This window comes from Pinus tabuliformis, chromosome Q (genome assembly GCF_031772625.1).
Source record: "Pinus tabuliformis cultivar Carrire ecotype Pingquan chromosome Q, CPIR1, whole genome shotgun sequence".
Classification (NCBI taxonomy): domain Eukaryota; kingdom Viridiplantae; phylum Streptophyta; class Pinopsida; order Pinales; family Pinaceae; genus Pinus; species Pinus tabuliformis.
Window position 1 is genome coordinate 242,443,652 of NC_142296.1, and position 21,747 is coordinate 242,465,398.

The following is a 21,747-nucleotide window of genomic DNA, read 5'->3' on the forward strand; positions in this document are numbered from 1 at the left end:
GTTAGTATTTATCATTTTCTTTTTGAAATATAAAAAAAGCTCTTGCTAAAATTCATGAATGTGTTATTTATGGATGTAAGCAAAAAAGCATGCAACTAATTTTCCATAGAATTCTCTATAATCAAAGGACATATGATCATTTCTCCATATAACAATTTAATTTATGAATTTATTTAGAAAATAAAGTTAACTTTTATTCTATTGAATTTCTAATTTCTATTATATTTGAAACCATGACAACATTAACAAAAAAAAATATAAAAATTACAAGAAAATATAAAATCTTTAACTATTTAATTATAAAACGAAAATGTTATAAAAAATATTAAACATATTAAAACAAATTTAAGAAAAACAAATAGAAATTATTAAAGAAATAATTATAATATTGTGGACAAATTTAACAATATGAAGATAGATTTTGATATTCACTTAACTACACAAGAAAACATATAATGTTTGGTTTCTAAATATGATTTAAAATAGTGTTTAGTTGGCTAAAAGTTCATATTCCTCAGACATATGGAAATAGGTTAACAACCAAAGATTTAAAGACATTTAGTAGGAGCTAAAGCTTGTGGCTCTAGGGACCATTAATAGATCATTTTAGGTCATATGGCTTTCCTTGAATAAAGATGATGAGTAAATGTGCATTAGCATAAAGTAGCCACTAATAACTATCTGAGTGATATGGTTTTGAGTGAATAAACATAATAACTAATAATAACCATCAAATAACTAAATTATGATAATTTTTTTATTGTCAAAAAAACATAGAGTATAATTTAATTTAATAATTTAAAAATAAATATTCAATCAAAAATATAAATAGGTTTATCTATACTATTGTTGGATAATTAAATTATAATAATTTTTCTTCACCCTATAAAAAAAAATATCATACAATATTACTTAATTTAATAATTTAAAAATATATGTTTGATGAAAAATATAAATATGTATATCTGATGATATTTTTAAATTTGTTTTCTTAAATCATTTGATACAACGCTAAAAAATTCGATCTCAGAATCTAAAAAATAAATAAGTAAATTACGAAATAGTTAATCCCTCGAAACTTGATGTGAAAGAAGAGAATGAGGGAGGAAACGGAGGCAATGGACATTAGAATATTCTTCCGAAATGGGGGGATCTACTAAATCCACCGCTAAAATAGAGAGACGAAGACATTTCCACATAATCCAAACCCCCATTTCTCTCGTCCTCCTCGTCCCGTCCCTCGTTCATTCCTTGCCTTTTGTCAAAGAATTTACAAGAGCGCGCGTGCTAAATTGAGTCCAACCTTTAGCAAAAGGAGGAGCCTGTAGTGGTGAATCAATCCACTTGAATTGTGCAAAACTTTCTGTGGTTAAATTAGTTGGGATTGAAGTACACCCGAGGGGGTTATTACCTGCAACCTAAAAACCGAAAGTTGAAACCCTCCATGTCGGATCGATCGCGGCCACTTCACTGATCATCACAGGTATGCTAATCCATCTTCGCCCTAGTCACGCCACTGTTAATTGCTCTTTGTTTGTGTGTTTTGTTCGTTCCGAGGGTTACAGTGGGGTTGCGTTCTTGCTCGTAATTGCCCTTGCGATCTGGAAATTTGCCCTAAATTGATGGCCGATGAGGGTTTTTGGAATTGAATAAAGGACCATTTTGCCCTTTAATGTTGAACCCAGTGCGATTTCTCGTTTTTTTTTTTCTTTTCTTTTCTTAGGGTGTGATATATAAAAATATCACTGAAATTGTCATTTTAATCCTTCCTGAATTTTTGATGGTCACGGCCCTTATGTTTAACCCCTCTTCAGTTGGGCGTTTGTTTGGCTGCCCGCGTATTGATTTTCGTTGTTAATTTGCAACAGTTTTTCTCGGCTGCCATTGTGCTGTGACTAGCTGGTTGAGGTCCTATAATTTTGGTCGTGGGATTTTAGGCTTTGCCTTTTATAGAAATCTTTCTTTTTGTGGATAGGTATAATGTAGGTCCTTTTTCTCTTGACGGCTTGGAATTTTGCTTGATCATAGGCTCGAAGTTGTTGTATAATTGAAATACTGCATATGGGACATGTCGATTTTTTTTTTCGGGGAATTCTTCTAAGCTTCAAGTGGTGGGAAAATAAAGCTGCTTTCGGTTTATGCCTGCTCTTCACGTAAGCAGTGCAATGGAAATTAGAATTTAGTGGGTCTAGTTAACAGTGTATTACATTTTGAATTTTTCTTGATCGTAGACCGTGCTTAATTTGTATTACATTTTGAATTTTTCTTGATCGTACGCTCTGCTTAATTTGTTTGCATGGGACGGATGTTGTCTTGCTGAACAATTGAATTACTGCACATGAACATCTTTTTCTTTTTGCGATTTTTCCAAGCTTCGATTGGTGGGAAAGGGAAGCTGCTTTGGTTCTGTCTCTGTTCTTCATATAAGCAGTCCATTTAAAATTTGGAATTTAGTGGGTCTAGTCAATTATCTAGTTTCTCTGTTCTTCATATAAGCAGTCCATTTAAAATTTGAAATTTAGTGGGTCTAGTCAATTGTCTAGTTACATATTGTCACTGGTTGACCGGTTTATGATTGGAAAATTACGCTTGAGCTTCGTGATGCAATTGGCAGGAAAGGGGGAATGCATTCCCCATACTCAAGTATGTTGGTTTTCGCACTGATAGAATTTGGAATTGGCACTGCATGTTGGCACTTGTTAATATCTTATATACCCAAGATAACCAAAGACATACTAGACACACCAGTTATAGATGGGAACACTACTCCCAAGTACAATAAATATGATGACTTGCACAACTGATTCCCAAGTACAATAAATGTGAATAACTCTTAGTAAACGAAAAAACAATGATTTTAAAGCATCATAGACAACTATATGGGAATGACTACAATAATCTCCTGTATGTACTAATCCTATGCACCTTACACATGTAAGCCAAATTCCTGGCCAACATCATATGAGTCAGTCATCCCTTGCACTGGCCAAAGGGGTCACCACAGTTGTAACATTATAGGCGCTTGGAAACACACTTTGTAGGGCTATAGTACTAGCACAAATCCATCTAAACGAGGGTCTGATATACACTTCATGTTTTCACATATTGAATTCGGATATTTGATATGTCGGCTATTTATGCGGGCTGGATATATGCATCACTGCGCTTAGTGATCTCGAGGTATGTTTCAGATCCGGGTTTATATGGGTCTGTGCCATGTGGTAGTGTCCGTATGCCCGATGCACTGTTACAGAGTGGGCACACAAATACGAAGAGCTGATGGATCAAATAATCCCTACCTGGGCTGTAGAATGCAATTTTTTTGGGCAATTAATGAAGTGGTTGAAAGTGGTCTTTTTAATATTTGAGAGTTTACTCTTCGGAGTTTCCCTTTATAGTTACAGTGATTAATGATGCGGCTGTGATGGGAAACTTTGATCGTTAACTTCTTGGATTTTGGCATTTGGAGTTACTTTATTTCTGATGACATCTTCATACGTATTTTATGTTTGCTCTCTTTTGGTTGCAGGTTCTGTGTAATGCCGTGTGTAATGAAATTCGGTTGAGATAATGTGGATAAGATTTAAGAAAGTGCTCTATTGAGATGGATACCTAATAGAATCATCACTGGAAATGTGGTGGCTAGTTAATTGGTGTTGGAACTCAGTATTTTCATGGTTTAGATTGGGGATTTTTAGTTTGTAAACAGCTTAGAGCAATGGCAGGCAGTTCAAGGTTTGATATATCTTCCAGTAGCCCGGATGGATCAAATTTTACTGGCTATGCAAATGGGCAGCGGAGTCACTTTTTAAGTGCTTCAAACTTGGAAAGGTCGAGCAGCTTTCGAGAAACTTTGGAAAGTCGAAATTTAATGGCAGGACCAAATTTGCCCAGGGGTGGTGCCTCATCACATGGAGAACATTTGCCTCTCTCACAGGTCTTATTGTTAGATACACTGTCAATGGGAGATCAGAAATTTATACGTCAAGTTGAGCTGAGAAGGGTGATTAATGCCGCCGTAGGAAGTCAAACAGAAGATCCATCATTGGGAGCAGTGCATGCCAAAGCTCTTGCTTCACTTGGGCCGGAGGAGCTCAAGCGAGTGAGGACATTTGTTGCTGAAAATTCTCTAAAGGCGAGGTATTTCCCAGGAACAATACTAAAATATTACTCAGTGCCTCAGATAATATGACTGGTCCTGTTTCGTTGAAGTTAACAAGGCGGTTTTTTTAATTTTAATTTTTAATATTTATATTAAAAATTCGGTGTTAACAAGTCACCTGTATGTAATGCCTCAATATGTCTTTCAGCCTAGCTGCACTGCAAAATTTTAAATATTGAATTCAACAGCGAGGACATTAGTCTTGCTTTGTTTACACGACACTCATGTTTAATGCAATTCTTCTGTGTCAGGGAGAGAGCAAGATTTCTGAATGAAGCAATTTCCAAATTGGATAAATTTCGTGTTCCATTGTTGTCGAGAAAGAGGTCTCGAGCAGAAGTTTCAACTCCTAGTACGTTGTCAGTGGATCGCTCTGCTGTGGGTGGAAATTTGTTGAAAGTTGGATCTCAAAGTCACACAGCTTCAAATTCTGTGGACACCAGCTCCCAAAGATCTGATGACAGAAAATCTGCTGTTCCTAACAAGAGACTTCGCACATCAATCGATACACGGGTTCGTATCAGAATTCTCCTTATGAAAAAATATTTTGTACCGATTTTTTGTTTGAACTGTGTAAAAAAATACTTGTTGATTCTTCCCCTTTCTATGTTTGACTTTGATGGTTTCTCCCTTAATCTTACTTTTCCCCTTTCATCTCTGCTATTTTCACACGATTTATAGACTTCAGGAAGTCAAGATGGTGGGAAAAAGGCAGAGAAACAGTCAGTATGTACTTGCTTGTTTGACTGGGAGTTATTCTTTTATCTTTTACCTGTTGATGCATGCTATACATAATGATTCCTCTGGAAGTTCCTAGCATGTGAAGTCTGGAATTTGAACTTTAGAGTCAGCATCTGTTGGATATTGGCACTTGAAATTTACGAAAAGAAAGATAGATGCTGTTATTAGTTGAACATATACTGGTTTTGTTTTGTTCCCCTTAAAATCAGAATATTTTGCATACAGTTTTGCCATGTCTGAATCTTGTCTATCTTGACAAGCTTGCTATCGTCCAGTTATTGTTGTTTATAATGTCTCTTTTGGGTATTTATACTTTAAAAGGATACTACATACCGAAAACGAATATCAAATTTTTGTGGATTGCTGGCTGCTGTTTGAACCAAAAATATACAGGAATGCATTTTCTGACATTGGATTCTGTTCTATGAATAATCTCAGTTGGAAGGCCGTTCCAACGGTTTGTCTAGACCACCTATCCTGACAGATAGAGAGAGAGATTTGTTCAGGTCTGGAAATCCTGCAAGTCAGTCAGAAGATAAAGATCGGACATTGCCAGCTGGGAGTGAAGGCTGGGAAAAGAAATCAAAAGGAAGGCGGTCTGGAATAAAATCAGATGTGTCTCTCAGTACAGTGGCAAATAGAACACTGGATGGTGATCGAGATCATAAACGAGGTATACAACAAAGGCCTAACGTTGATAACCGCTCCAGGCCAAGTGAAGGACATGGTTACAGGTAGGATTTGTCATTGAAATATTATGCTTTTATATTTCACAATTCTTGTGTTGTGCTTTCTACGTTGTGTGCTTTTGTCTCAAGAGATGTGTCACCTTAATAGCCATCCCAAATATGGATAATGTTTTGGGGGAAATTCCATGTAGAGCATCAAACAGCCGAGAGATCAACAAAAGCTGCTTTGTTCATGGAGTTCTGGTGCATATCGATTATGAACACCAAGTTAATCAAATTTTGAAGTATAAAAGGTTTCAAAGTAGAATATACATTTTTTTGCATTTAAGTTACTTATAATTTTCTAGGAAATCTTTAGTAGCCTTGAACTTTCTTTCATTAGTAATTCTGCACTGTTCTACTTATATTTACTGTCAACACAAGTATCAAATCCATAGTATGGTAATACCTGGTAACATGATTCTACAGTTTAAACTTGACTATTTATTAATTATAAATTAGTGGGTATGATTCGTGATAACATCTCTTTTGGGGGAGAATAAGATGTTCTAGTCCTGGTTCAGCATTGGAACCATACTTGGAATCGGCTGAGGGTCAGACCAGACTTTGATTGGAAATGGCTGATGACTTGGTTTAGGACCCTGGTTTACTAAAAGATACTTAAATGAAAATATGATAATTTTAATTATAATGTTCTCTACGAATTGATGACAAATGGGACTCATTAGCCTATCCATCCCCATAGGCTATAGTCCAAAAAAGGGGAAAAACCCCAAAATACTCATTACTGGGCAAGTTTTGGGGTAGCTGGGCGAAAAAAACCCAGAACTGGGTTTTGAGTAAGGTTTACTCAATCAATTAAGAAGATGAAACCTTTCAAGAAAATCTATAAATAGAGGAGGATTGAATTCATTTTAGAGCATGAAGTGTGAATTAAATCATTTGTTCTTTGAGCATTAGCTCTGAGTTATTAGACCCCTTCTCTCTCTTGTCAATTTCTGTGGTGAAAGATTCCACCCTAGTTGACAACCCTTTATTATTCCTCCCTGTTCTAAGTTTCTGTCTGAGGCAGCGTAATTTTGGGAGACACATTTCTGTTTTGGTTAAGTGATAACTCTGGGAAGCAGCAAGCACTATTATGGAATAGGAAGTTCTTTAAGACGACGAAATTCTGTTGTCTGGCTGCAGGTCCTATCCATTTCAGATGGCAAGGGTTTTCTTTCTTGATTGGATTTCGGCTTTGGCTACAGGCAATTGTTCCTTAAGGTAGCGGAAGGGTATGAGTCCTGTAACAGTCAGCTAGGTGTCATCTCTCTAATTAGAATCGAAGTCCAGGCATAAAAAAAGACCACGCGAGGCATCTGGAAGTTGTTTTGGCGACTCCCACTCGTGCAATAGCAGTAGAAGATTCATATGAGATGTTGGACGCAACATAAATGGACGTAAATTTCGAAGGAGTTGAAGTCTTCGAACATTTTGATGGTAAGCTGCAGGCTTGAGTGCAACTCTTGGTAACTATACTTTTACTAGTGATTTCTATGTAATAGATCTTGCAAACCTCATGGTATATGGGGTTCAATGGTTGTATTCGTTGGGCAAGCAAACGATGGACTACCAAGCATTGGAAATGGAACTTGGAGCACTAAATGGCAGTAAGGTCGTATTGAGAGGCATGGCAAACGACAACCCACAGATCTTTTTAGCCAGGAGGATGGAAGCCCTATTTAGGCATGGAGATATAGCATATGCAACAAAACGCAGGGTTATGAGCCAAAAGACTCCTGACAATGACAAACCGCAAGACAAGATAGATATTCAATAAGTGTTGGATAAACATGCTCCAGTGTTTGGTGACATTCCTCCAGGATTGCCTCCTAAGAGAGGATTCAAGCACACTATAGAACTAGAAGAGGGAGCCAAGCCTGTGATCACCACATCCTATCGACACTCGAAGAAATTCAAGGATGAAATATAAAAGACCATTCGAGCTGTTAGAAATGGGCTACACTAGACCTAGCTTGAGTCCATTTGCCTCATCCGTGGTCTTGGTAAAGAAGAAGGACGACACATGGAGAATGTGCATTGACTATCGGGCTCTCTATAAGAAAACTATAAAAAATAGGCACCCTATCCCCAAGATCGATGAACTACTAGACGAACTTCATGGAGCAACTTACTTTTCAAAGATTGATTTACGATCGGGGTACCATCAAATCCGAGTTCGAGAAGAGAATGTGTCTAAAACAACATTTCGATGCCATTATGGACACTTTGAATTTATGGTCACGTTGTTTGGACTAACAAATGCCCCTTCTACTTTCTAATTCTGGATGAAAAATATCTTCAACAAGCTGCTAAGGAAGTTTTTATTAGTGTTCTTTGATGACCTTCTCATTTACAACAAAATATGGGACAATAATTTGAGGCATTTGGATACAATTTTGAACATTATGCAAGAGTAATCTCTCTATGCCAAAGCATCAAAATGCGAGTTGGGTTGACAAAGATTCTTTGTTTTGGACACATAATCAGCGCAAAGGGAGTACAAGTTCATCAAGAAAAGATTCAGGCAATATGGGACTGGCCCACACCCAAAACCCTAACAGAATTATGAGGGTTCCTCGCGATCCGCAACTACTAATTACAGTTTGTTAAGGGGTTCTCTCAGTTAAGTGCACTTTTGATAGACTTAACCAAAAAGGGAGCACTCAGGTGGACAAAAGAATCTGACAAGACTTTTAACAAGTTCAAAGAAATAATGAGCTCATGTAGCGTCAATGGAAGGGATAGGGGCAGTCTTAATGCAAAAGGGCCACCTTATCACATTTGAAAGTCAGAAATTCCAGGACACAAAAAAGCTTATTCCATATATACAAGGAGATGCTGGCAATCATGCATGCATTGGCAAAGTTCAAACAATATTTGGTGGGAAATAGGTTCATAGTCAAGATAGACGACAACAACCTGTGTCATTTACTGGGGCAAAAGAACATAAACGAGCGGCAACAAAAATGGGTAAGCTTATGATTTTGATATTGAGTATGTGAAGGGAAGGAAGAATGTTGTGGCCGATGCACTTTCTAGGAAACTAGTAGCATGTGCTCTCAGGGAACTCTTAGAAGATTGGAAGGCACACCTCTTAGCAAAGTATGCCAAGAACCAATTTGCCTGCCCACTAATCGACATGATCATCCAGGATGACAGGTACAAAATAGTTGGAGTCATTTATTATAAAGACAGGATATACATGGTTCTTGAATATACAATTAGGGAGAAGATTTTGAAGGTTACACATGATATTCCTTCAGTTGGGCATTGGGGATTCTTCAAGACATATCGATAGATTCGGGAACGAATCTTGTGGAAAGGGCTCAAGGAAGATGTGATGAAATTATAGTTTTAAAAACCGGAACCGGTGACAAGACCGATCCACCTAATAAACTGGGTTTCAAATCGGAACTGGTCAAATCGGGACTGGTTAGGTCTAAATGAACCGGTCTTTAAAAAAATACATGAAATAATTAGTTTTTAATAAAAAACTATTTTTAAGATTTAAAACCATGATTCCAAACCAATAGATACAAAATATGCAATGTTTGCTCATCTATATACCCTGTAAAGTTGAATATATCAAAATGGCATCGAGTGCAATACATATCAGCACAAAATACATAATGAATGAGGCTCTAAATGGCCTCTAGAGTCTGAAAACAATGCACTAAGCTATGGGGTCATTGACCTACTACAAGTCTACATATCAGTGATCAACAACATGATCACTCCTCATCATGATCAAACTCATAACCACTACTAGACAAGAGATCATCAACATGAGCTACATAAATAATATGGCTCAAAGTTTGAAGGCTCCTAAAACTCCTCTACAACTTTAGTAGTAGTAGCAAAAATAGACATCAAAACTACAAATCACTGATCAACTCGGTCACTCATGAAACTCATCATTGATTTAAGTTTCAATGCTACTAGAAATACATAAACACCATCAACAAGAGATACAAAAACATCAAGCTCAAAATCTTCAGACTTGGATTGCTCAACCTTATAACATGATAGAAATTGAAAAGGTTTAACATGCCTAACCAATGATTTTGGTTTGAGTGAAGGGTTCATCCCTTCAACCTTATAATGTGGTAGAAAAAAATTAGCATGCCTAACCAGTTGTTTTCCTTTGAGTGAAAGGTGCATTCTTGTTAAGGCCATGGTAGAGGAGTTCAACAATCAATACCACCAACATCAACAAAGTTCAACAATCAATGCCACCAACATCAAGGTTCTTAAAGGGCTTCATGCTCTTGATCAAATGCCAATCTCATACCCTCACGCATTATAGAATCAAATGGAAACATTGCAAACCCCCAAACCATGAAATCTTGAAAATCATTAAGTCTATTGAATTTTGAGTGAAATCTAAGATTCTAGTTTCTCCATATGAAATCCAGTGAGGTCGAAACCACTCTCAAACATCCTGAGTCATTTCATGGTAATGTTAAAATTTAAGTAAAAGGACGAAATTGAAAATGAAAATTAAAGGAAATGTCACTTTTACTTTAAGTATTTAACATTACCATTAATTGCCAACATTGCTAGGGTTGAGATGTGTCAGGAAAATGAGACGGTAGGCATGTTTTTCTTGGAGGGACTATTTTTGGAGGAAAACAACCCCAAATTTCCTTCAAAACATCTTCAAAACTCACAAAAATGTATTCTGTGGGGTTTGTAGCTACCCTGGCAATAAATCGACCGTTTTATGATGGAACCGGCCGGTTTGACCATAAACCAGCCGGTTTCGTCCTAAACTAGCCAATTAGGACTGATTTTTCTAATTTTTTGGCGAAGGGAGGGGTCAAACCGGGTTTTTTTTGCTGATTTGACCCGGTCGGCTAGTGAACTGGCCGGTTTGATCGATTACTAGTTCAAACTGGCCGGTTTTTAAAACACTAGAAATACGTCAGGGAATGCATGAATGACAATAGAATAAGATTGAACATACACATCTTGCAGGTCTTCTCCAACCCCTACCAATACCGAAATGAAAATGGGAGAGCATCTCGATGGATTTCATCATAGGTTTACCCAAAGCACAAGGTAAGGACTGCACCTACACAGTGGTAGACAAGTGACTAAATTCACACACTTCTTTGCCATCTCAGTTGATTGCTTGGCCAAACAAGTGGCAAAACTGTTTCTCAAAGAGGTCTTTAGACTGCATGGACTGCTAAAGAATATAGTCAGCGATTGTGACAGTAGATTTATGGGCACATTTTGGCAGGAGCATTTCACGCTAGTGGGGCTGAATTGACCTCTAGCACTAGCTATCACCCTCAAATTGACGGTTAGACAGAAATTGTGAATTCGTGGATTGAAGGGTATCTATGCAACTATGTGACAGGTCAACAAAAGGCACGGATTAAGTGGTTGTACCTTGGGGAGCATTGCTACAACACCACCTACCACTTATCCATCAGGATGACACCCTTTAGAGTTCTGTATGGATATGATGCACCGTCATTCATCGGTAGAATTTTTGGAGACAACAAAGCACCCTTTGCCAAAAATTGGATATAGGAGATTCAAGACATTCTCAGGGTACTCAAGGAAAATATACAGGTTGCTCAGAATCAACAAATGATATATGTGGACCTGCATTGAACAAAAGGAAGTTTTGCGGTGGGAGATCTTGTTTTCTTGCTTTTGTAGCCCTATAGACAGTGTACCCTCAAGAAGAGCGGGGTAGAAAAACTGAAGCCGAGGTTTTATGTGCCTTACAAATTTCACCATAGAACTGGCGAAGTGACATATGAGTTGGAGCTACCAAGTGACAACAAAATCCACAATGTATTCCGTGTGTCATGCCTTAAGAAGGCTGTGGGTCAGCACTGAGTAGGTCACCGCCTCTGTGGAATTACCACCTTAGACGAAGAAGGGCAACTAGAACTAATTCCAAAAACAAACATGGCTACACGGGAAAAGAATAAAAAGGAAGAGTAATTCCGGAATATCTCGATTCTCATCCAATGGAAGAATTTACCAGAGGAGGATGCGACATGGGAAGGAGAACGGATTTTGCAGCACCTGAACATGCAATTGCTTGAGGGCAACCAATTTCGGGCAGGGTGGACTATAATGTCCTCTACCAATTTAGGACGAATGGGACTCATTAGGCTATCTATCCCCATAGGTTATAGTCCTCCAAAAAAGGGGAAAAACCCCAAAATACCCAATTATTGGGCAAGTTTTGGGGCAGCTGGGCGAAAATCCCAGAGTTGGGGTTTTGAGTAAGGTTTACTCAATCAATAAAGAAGATGAAACCCCTCAAGAAAAGGTATAAATAGAGGAGGATTGAATTCATTTTAGAGCATGAAGCGTGAAACAAATCATTTGTTCTTGAGCATTAGCTCTGAGGGTTATTAGATCCCATCTCTCTCTTGTCAATTTTGGTGGTGAAAGATTCCACCCTAGTTGACAACCTTTTATTATTCCTCTTTGTTCTAAGTTTCTGTCCGAGGCAGTGTAATTTTTGGGAGACACATTTATGTTTTGGTCAAGACTCAAGTGATAACTTTGGGAAGCAGGAAGCACTATTCTGACATAGGAAGTTCTTTAAGACAGCGAAAATCTCTTGTCTGGCTGCAGGTCCTATCCATTTCAGACGGCAAGGGTTTTCTTTCTTGATTGGATTTTGGCTTTGGCTACAAGCAATTGTTCTTTAAGGCAGCAGAAGGGTATGAGCCCTGGAACAGTCAGCTAGGAGTCATCTCTCTAATTAGAATCGAAGTCCAGGCATAAAAAAAGACCTTGTGAGGCATCTGGAAGTTGTTTTAACTTTTACCGACCCCCACATTTGCAATAGCAGTAGACGATTCGTATGAGACGTTGGACGCAGGCATAACTTGGATGTAAATTTCAAAGGAGCTGAAGTCTTCGTATGTTTTGAAGGGGAGCCACACCAATAGGAAACCCTCACATTGTACTGAACCAGGACAATAATCGTGAACAGAAGGAAGCCAAAGTATCTAGTTATATTTTCATTGTGGTACTCGGTTGGGACCTCGGGTCCTGTAGTTGAACTATTTGATTTGAAGTCGAACTCTGTCTTGGGATACACATGGTTTTGTATTGGTGACACGTCGACTGGATAAATTGTTGAAATTTTTATATATTCTGCCACTGTCTATATCATTGTTAAAGTAAGGATTTGAACAGTTCACTGCCCCAATGAATAATATTTAATGTTTATACAATTTAGCCACCGTATTAAGATAAATTGTTACAATGAATACTAGGATAAATTGTTCTAGTTCCTTACATTAATAAAAGTATGCTATTGCTCATGTGTATTACTATATACCATGTAATGGTTATTATAGTGAAATGGCACCGAGTGCAATATCCAAAACAAAGTGCATAAACAGTGAATGTCTAAATGACTTCTAGACAGTCCAATAACAACATGCTACAATCTACAACATATCAATGATCTCATCACAAACTCATCACTAATCTGGATTTGGATGCCAAGTCCACAGCAAACAGCCCACAAAGAATGGCAAACAAACTCCAAGCTCACTCTGAATCTCAACTCTTCAGCACAGCTCTACAAACTCCAATGTCCCACAAGTGCTCAATGAGAGAGGTGTGAGGCAAAATGTTGGTTGGGGGGGGGGGTCCTGTATATAAGATTGTGTTGGGGGTTTTTGGGGATATTTCACCATTTTTGAAACTTTTTGTTGTGCTTATCTGAGAAAATTTGCACGGGCCTGGACATGACTGGTTTGGAATGGAACTGGCCAAACTGGTTGGTTTGACTGGTTTCATAAATTCATACCAAACCAATTCAAATGTTGAGTCACCTCCTGGAGGGCACCAGACCAGTTGAAGCGGCCGACTCTGAGTCTGATTTGGCCGATTTACAAAAAACCACTATAGCATCTATAAAATATATATATCATAGTCACATGAAATGGAAACATCTCAGAAACATTATTTTGAATGGTAACTTTTAGTCCAAGCCACAACTCTTTACTGTCCTTATATATCAATTATTTGCTATAGCTTATTTTATTCTTTGCTCTAGCTGCAGCGCGTGTTTCAAATTTCGTAGTCCAGCTAATTAGGATATTAGTCTTTTTAACTTGGTTATCAAGGACTATATGGTGATAATTGTTGTGGGGTCTATCACACTTCACAGTTTCCTCTGGAAAACCTTTTAAATTTCACAATAATTGTTTTCAATTTCACAATAATCATACAAGCACAATAGAATTACTAGTTATCTGTATTATGGTCTTTACTCCCATCTCCGTAAAGAATTTCCTCCTAATTGGAGTGTTGGATCTCCGCTCTTCTTAGATGATGTTGACATTGCCTGTATAGTTTCATTGAAAAGAATGGTTGACATTGCCTGTATGGTTTCATTGAAAAGAAATGGCAAAGGGGGACTACTCTCATGTCTTATCATTTGTGTGGCTGGTAAATATAGATAGGCTTGTACAAGTCAGAATTTAATGTTGTACTTTTGCAGGTCTGGGCCTGTTCATGGAATTGTTTCGATGCTCAAAATGGAAAATTCTTCCCAACAGAGTGGTTTAAATGTGCGTTCTATTACAAGAAATGAACATGATAGTACTACTACAAATGAGAAGAAGGATCGATTTATTGGCTTGGAGAAAGACCGAAATGTTCCGAAGAGCAGTATTAAGTATTCTTCTTAGCCTGTGAATCCTTTCTAATGAATGCATTTCACTTGGGATAAAATTAATCTAGATCACTGCTTGAGAATTTTCATGTGAGAAAAACACAGTTGCTGTTTATTTAAGATCAATCATGCAGAATTGTAAGAGCTTATGTCAAAACTTTGTTATATTGTATATGTTACCAACTCTCTTACCTAATCTGCAAACTTATTCATAAAATTTACTTTTTACCTTGTCACTGTTATTGTTATTACATCTGTGTTTATTATCTATATTTTCAGGCCAAACATTCGTGATGAGAATCATGCAGCCAGTCCCACGACAATTATGAAAGGGAAGGCTTCTCGAGCGCCCCGGTCCAGTTCAGGTGCATCAGCTAATACATCACCAAATTTTGCACGCACATCTCCTACTTTTGATGGTTGGGAGCGATCTTCCAGTGCAAACAGAGCTCAGGTTGCTGGTGGCACAAACAATCGCAAGCGACCACTGCCAACAAGATCTTCATCACCGCCTGTAGCCCAATGGGGTGGGTCAAAGCCACTGAAGACACGTGGAAGAAGATCAAACTTTGTGGCACCAGTTTCAAATCGTGATAATGTGACAAGTTTGGCAGAGGGATCTCCTAATCCTGAGTCTGGTGCTAAACCTGATTCTACTGAGAGCAATGGCACAGGTTTCCCAAGGCGCTCATCAAACAATAGTGCTCCCCAGCAAAGCAAATTAAAGACTGAAAATGTCTCTTCTTCTGCTGGGTTATCCGAGAGTGAGGAATCAGGAGCTGTTGACAACAAGTGCAAGGACAAGAACAAGAAGCAAGGGGATGCAGAGGAAAAGGTTGCGCCTGTCACTCAAAAGGTTGGGCCATTGGTTTTAACGAAGAAGACAAAAATTCTTACGAAAGAAGAAAGTGGAGATTGTGTGCGTAGACAAGGACGGAGTGGGCGGGGCTTAACTCCATTCAGGACCAGTATTCCTCCTCCAAGTGGAAAACTTGAAAATTCTGCAACAGCAAAGCAACTAAGGAGCACAAGGCCTGGTATTGATAAAGTAGAAAGGTGAGTGGTACACTGTAAATTTTACTTTTCTCTAGTTTGTAAAGCTGAAACATTACTGAGAAAAAGTCATGAATTAAAACCAATCAATAGACTGATACATGTTCTTCTGTTGTTCAGTAAGACAGGTCGACCTCCATCCAAGAAAATATCATCGGATCGGAAGCCCCTTACACGTCCAAGGCGTCCAATGAACAGTGGATCATCAGATTTTACAGGCATGTGCTTCTATATTCTGAGAAATTGATTATCTAGTATGAAACTTGATGAAACTTGAGATTAGTCATTGTTACACACCATCATAGGGTATTGATATGTTGCAGCTGCATTTTTGCAGGCGAGTCAGATGATGATCGTGAAGAACTCCTAGCAGCTGCAAATGATGCTATCAATGCAAGTGGTAAGATTAGAAGACTTTACATACTATGATTCACAGTAACATATAAATTAGCTTGCTTTAATCTCTTGAGGGGGGTATATATAGCTGTGTCCACTGCCTGGATATTTTCTTAATTATAAAGGACAGCAAAATATAAACTTTTTCATTGGTTGTTGTTTAATCTTGAAACTGGTTCTGGCAGAGACTGCATGTTCAGGACCATTTTGGAAGCAAATGGAGCCTTTTTTTGCATTCCTCACTCAGGATGACCTAGATTTCCTCAAGCAACAAGTAATAATTTTCGCGCACAATTATTGCCATGTAAAATATATGGAAAATTTCCTTTCTGGAAATATTTATAATTATTTTGAATTCTTAAATTATGTTGTTACTTTGAGCTCATTATGATAATTTCAATGACTTGCTGGATGCAGATCAGACAGTTGGAGGATGCAGATACAGCTGCAATTTATACATCTGGCAATCTTCAGAATGGAAAGGTATGAGCATGGTCCAGCTGCCATCTATCTTGGTTTTTTCTGTGATGGAAAATAGCCAGTCTTTAGCAAATATCTTATAGCGCCATAAGTTTGAACTCGTCATTTACTGCAATAACTTTTGTTATTAAGCCCTTGGAGCTCTCACTTGTGTGCTGCTTAAAGGGTGGATCTTTTTAGAGATTTTGAAAATGCCTTTAGTTAGTATTTAGTTGCATGCATGTTCAGATGCTTTATACTGCAAACCTTGGGGTAACACCTTCCTCTATTTTCAGGCTGGTCTCATATGTAGTTCATTGCCGGCATCTCCTACTCCAATTATTGCCAGCAAGCAAAAAAGTCTGCCAAATGGAAGTGTGGATAATGAGGCCTTGAGGCTTGGCAGTTTGAATGACACAAAGGATATGGAAAGATCCTCTAAAAAACGCAGATGGCTTGACAAGATGCTTCCACTTTCTCAAAGGGTGCTTTCAGCTTTAATTATCGAAGAAGACCTCAAAGAAGCGAGCAGAACTCTATATGATGGACAACAAGATGACTCTGTTCAATGCATTAGTGAGGATTCTCCTCGTGGTACTAGTCAGATTGACAGTGACACTAAGGACACAAAGAGAGTGGAATCAGAGATAGAGTTAGAAGTGGAATGGAAAAAACGGAAGCGACACATGTTAGATGGTTCTCGTTATGACAGCCATGCTGCTTCAAATGGGCACTGGAATTATATAGTGGAAAATAGTAATGGAGATGAATTCAGTCAGGGAGATGATATTGTAGAATGTTCAGAAATTGAAAATCTTAATTCAGACTATGGACAGTTGGATGAAAGACATATGCGTGGACGGCAAAAGAATCAAGATGAGTCTCAATCAGATTATCAAAGTATTGGATTGATCTCTGATATTTCAACTTATGAAATGCAGTCTGAGGAAATGTTCTTAGATCAGAGGATTCTCTTGGAACTTCATACTCTTGGACTGTTTCCAGAATTTGTGGTATTCTTACCCATCTTAACTGTTTCTCTCTGATAATGTGTCTATGGCAATATTGAGAATCATGTGTATGGTTGTGTATGCTTTTGAACTTTACCTTACGTTTGTTGATTTTTTTGCTTAATGTTATTGTAACATTCTGATTATCTTTTCTCCAGCCGGATTTGTCACAGAGGGAAGATGAGGAGATAAAAGAAGACATTTGTAAGCTTCAGGAACAGCTTCAGCAGCAGGTTAATCTCATCAAAATCTGTGTTGTAGGCTTTCATTATTCTTTTTCCATTGTTCATTCTCTTGACATATCTTTCGATTCTTTCCAAGTAAAAAATAATGAATCTAAAAAAAAGATATATTAATAGATCCTCTTAGAGTAAACACTTGGAAGGAACACTCGGACAATTCCAGGGCATTATTGAACCTCTACATTTGTTTTAACTTTGGACTATTATAAACATCATTGTGTCCAGAAAGTTTGACGAAGGTAACCTTCTATGCTTTGTTTTCTCCACAGGTTTCCAGAAACAAAAGTCAGGTGTACAAATTGGAAAAAACCGTCCTCATAAAACAGGAAGAAGAAGAAAGGTAATCACAGCTGACTGAAACAATTTTGCTAAATGCTTGGTTGACATGCAATTCTATACAATTTTCTTTAGGAGGAACGAATTTTCCTTCATTAATAGGATTTTGAAATATATATAGTTCTCCTTCAGATGGAAGCTTTGGTATCACAATGGAAGCTTTCAATCAGCAAATTTATATAGTTAGGCTTGTAAATATTTCTTGCCATATTTCTTAACACTTTTTCCAGGGAGAAGTGGAAGGCACTCTGTTGTCTGGTCTCTAGTTCTTCCAAACTTTAAAGTGACCAACGTCCTTGATTTTGTTTATTCTGTATACAGGGGACGTGAGATTCTTGCCTTCAACAAACTTCTAGACATAGCTTACAAAAAACATATGGTAAGATCTGCAAACATCTTTTAGCTACATCTTGTTGATTTATTTCACAAGGCTTTCTATCATACACTTTTTGGGTAGTCTTGCATACCAGTATTTTCAATGAGGCTTGCAAAATCTTATTTGCTTTGAAATGTGGAAGACATCTCTGAATCGTGTTTGGATGCTTGGTCTGTTCTATTAAAATAATTATGGTTTCATTGACAAAGGAAGTTATGTTGTCTCTTCTAATAGCATGGAGCCTTTATGAGCAATTGTCATTTTCTGAAAATAAAATTTTGTATGCATGCAGTAAGAGCGACTGTTGGCTGTCATTATTGGTTATGTTCAATTAATAAGTCAAAAGATTGATGGAAACTCTAGCCATATTATCCCGTATGTGCAGCCTTAGAAGCAGGGTTTTTTGTCTGACATATTGAAGGCTTATCAGTAAACAATTATAGTTCCCTTAGAAATTGGAAATAAGTTATCGTTTTATGCCCATAAAATTGCTTTTTAATTTATTTGGCAATAATGTTAAAAATGTGTGGAGAAAGGCCAAGGATGATCTAGGAATAAATTAGCATTTTTATTTTTAGGCTTCCATCTGAGGGTACTGTATACTGTTGTAGGGGTGTCGAGGTGCCAACGCTTCTGGTGGCAAGAGTGCAGGGAACAAAGCTGCAAAGCAGGCTGCCTTGGCTTTTGTTAAACGCACACTAGATAAGTGTCGAAAGTTTGATGAGACTGGCAAGAGCTGCTTTTCAGAAGCTTCCTTAAAAGAAAGACTCTTCTGCATATCTTCACGTGAGATGGATACAAAACTACTTAATGACGTTATAGAGGGGGTCACTGCCAATGTGTTTGTTGGATCTACTCCGCCTCTCTCAGAATTGAAGCCATCAGGTGGTGTATTTCAACTACATTTTTCCATTTCACTCTCATCGCTATGGAAATAATCTGCAATATAATATGAAAATTATAGTTTAAAACCTAAAATTCTCTAGGGCGAACATTGTGTGTTGTTGCAAGATTTTCTTTGTAATTCCCTTACAGCAATATTATTCTGCTGGAGTAAAAATTTGCAAATAGTCTTCATGCCATTTTGTGGCCTAGGGAAGGGAATTGTGTATAATTGGATTCTGTTAAATAACATTGATTCATATTTTAAAAAAGATGTGGTTTTATTTGCAGCTGTGTCTGTCACTGCTTCTGAGAATAGTACTCGTGCACATGCACTCAAAAGCGAGAATGGAGATGGGGAATTATGTGACACACTCCAGGCAATTACACCTTATTCAGAACAAGCTGGTGTAAAAGATGAATTGTGGTCAACACGAGGAAAAAAGAGGGAACTTCCACTCGAAGAAGTTGTTGGTAGTGGCATCTTAAGGGGTGCACCTGCTCTTGAGGCTACTCTTGTTGGTGGGACAAAGGGAAAGCGCAGTGAAAGAGACAGAGAAGGTAAGGGGCAGAGCAAAGAGATCTTGACAAGATCTGGTACGGCTAAAAGTGGTCGACCAGGTTTAGGAAATGCCAAGGGGGAAAGGAAAAACAAGCCTAAACCAAGACAAAAGACTGCCCAACTTTCAGCTACAGTAAATGGTCTTCTTGGCAAGCCAGCTGAAGCACCAAAGTTGTCAGTGTCAGATTCAGGTGAAAAGACGAGTGATAAACTGGGTAAACCAAAAAATGACCACAATCCTGGTGCTACCCAGGATATATCACATGATAATGAGGGAGCCATTGATTTGTCACACTTGCAGCTCCCTGGCATGGAAGATTTTGTTGTTACTGATGATTTAGGTGGGCAAGGTCAGGACCTGGGTTCCTGGTTGAACTTTGAGGACGAGGCCTTGCAAGATGGTGCTGGTGATTTTATGGGTCTTGATGTGCCTATGGATGACCTCTCTGATCTGGCAATGATGGTCTAACAAAGAATGTTACTGTATATGACATAATTGGAAGCTATAATGAAGCTGTTGTCAAAAGGCGACCACTGACACAAGTCATCCTTCTTTTGGACACTTGTATTGTATTAGAATAGTTAAATTCTTTTGAAGATTTCTTGTACAAGTCAGCTATGCAGTTGGGAGCAAAATTGTTTTTAATCATCACAGGAATTGCTCCCTTTGTAACAAAATAGCAAACCATTACCTTTCTCAGTCTTGGTTTTGCTCTTTACAAGCCAGCCTTCCCTACCGTGCAAGTTTATCACTTACCAGCGTTTTGCCCTGGTTGTAACTTTCAGCCCTGATCAGGGGAATGGACTGGATAGTACATTCATTTTGTGTCATTAATAATTGTTGATCATGCTTTTGCTGTGGCCATATCCCATGTGCTGCAGAATCTGCCTGCATTTTTATTCAGTTGTTTAGACTGGAAAAGTTCACATTTTTGTGTTATGGATGCCTGTTCTGGCCAGGGTTCAGGATCTGCACTTCATCTTTTCTTTGTATATAGATTCTATTGACAATCTGTAAGGACTGGATTTGTTGCCAAATGGACATGGAAATCTTCTTGCTGTAGATTTGTCAATGATTATATCATGCTTTCCTGACTAGTTATTCCTTCAGTACAATTCTTTTGAAAAATCAGTTTCTGTTCATACCCTTGATGACTCCAATAGGAGTCACATGCAACTACATTCCACCTAAGATTCTGTGAATGCAATTCCAATTGCTAAAAACTCCTGAGAAAGGAAACTTAGTATAGTAAAATGTTTACTTGGTCTACATATTTTTGCCTAGTATTTGAGCAGCAGCAGTAAACCCATTTGTATAGCATCCTACCAGAACTGACTGCAAAGATAACAGTAAGTCAATCGCTATATTGCTATAATATAAAGTTATAAGCCTGGCCAAAGTTTTTCAGAATGTCGTAAGCAGGCACTATTTTGTCAAGTCAAAAAGCTTCCTTCGGCAACCAAAGAGATTACAGCTCTGAGTTTGGTTAACAAGTTCAATAGTGGAAGTTACAATCAGGTGTTCCTCTTCAGTTTCCTAGTATCTACAGGTTTTTGTTCTGTGTGAGGTTTACAGTTCTCAGTGGCTTCCAAATGGCATGTGTTTACCGGTTGTCGCTGGAATGGATGAATAACTCTGAATCAGGTATATTCTCAATAGTTCAGGAATACTTCTCTCAAATATTGAATTACAGAATTTTAAGTTACTTAACAGGAAGGTGATTGAATTTGTGTTGCTGCCTTTGTAGTTCCATCATGTTACTGCATTCATGTATGGAGCTCATTGCTCAGTTGCTCGCGCACTTCCGTAGTAGGTAGCTGTTGATATTTTTTAATTTAATATATAGATTGTAACTTGTAAGCAATTGTTTTTACTGAATGCAGGGTTCAGAAACTGACGTATAGATTCTGCAGTGTTAGCATGCATTGATCTGCGTCGTGCAGCTCATAAACTATGAATCTATGTTTCTTATCAAAATATGTTTAATGTGTGATCCCTGTACATGCCTGTATGTGTTATAAACATGGAAAGCTGGTCTTGGATGTTGGGTGTTGCCAGCTACAGCTAAGTAGGTTTGATTATCCACTCCAAAGAATCTGATATTTATTGTGATCAAATTGTC

At 37.9% G+C, this 21,747-nt stretch overlaps 1 protein-coding gene across 1 annotated transcript; it reads left to right on the top strand.

Annotated features, from left to right (window-relative positions):
• Positions 1–1,188: 1,188 nt before the first annotated feature.
• On the top strand, positions 1,189–21,098 carry LOC149219089 (serine/arginine repetitive matrix protein). The gene is made up of 16 exons (XM_089384254.1): positions 1,189–1,483; positions 3,530–4,140; positions 4,414–4,675; positions 5,342–5,637; positions 14,135–14,311; positions 14,588–15,364; positions 15,482–15,579; positions 15,699–15,761; positions 15,943–16,031; positions 16,175–16,240; positions 16,513–17,229; positions 17,385–17,459; positions 17,738–17,808; positions 18,126–18,183; positions 18,792–19,065; positions 19,354–21,098. Exons 2-16 carry the CDS (start codon positions 3,719–3,721, stop codon positions 20,091–20,093), a joined length of 4,185 nt encoding a protein of 1,394 aa, XP_089240380.1. The 5' UTR covers positions 1,189–1,483; positions 3,530–3,718; the 3' UTR covers positions 20,094–21,098.
• The last annotated feature ends 649 nt before the right edge of the window (positions 21,099–21,747 follow it).

Excerpts from the sequence above, each read along its gene's own strand:
- LOC149219089 (XM_089384254.1), top strand. The coding sequence starts at position 3,719 with ATGGCAGGCAGTTCAAGGTTTGATATATCTTCCAGTAGCCCGGATGGA. Across the intron at positions 5,638-14,134 it reads AGTGAAGGACATGGTTACAG|GTCTGGGCCTGTTCATGGAA; the intron begins GTAGGATTTGTC and ends GTACTTTTGCAG. Across the intron at positions 15,580-15,698 it reads TGGATCATCAGATTTTACAG|GCGAGTCAGATGATGATCGT; the intron begins GCATGTGCTTCT and ends GCATTTTTGCAG.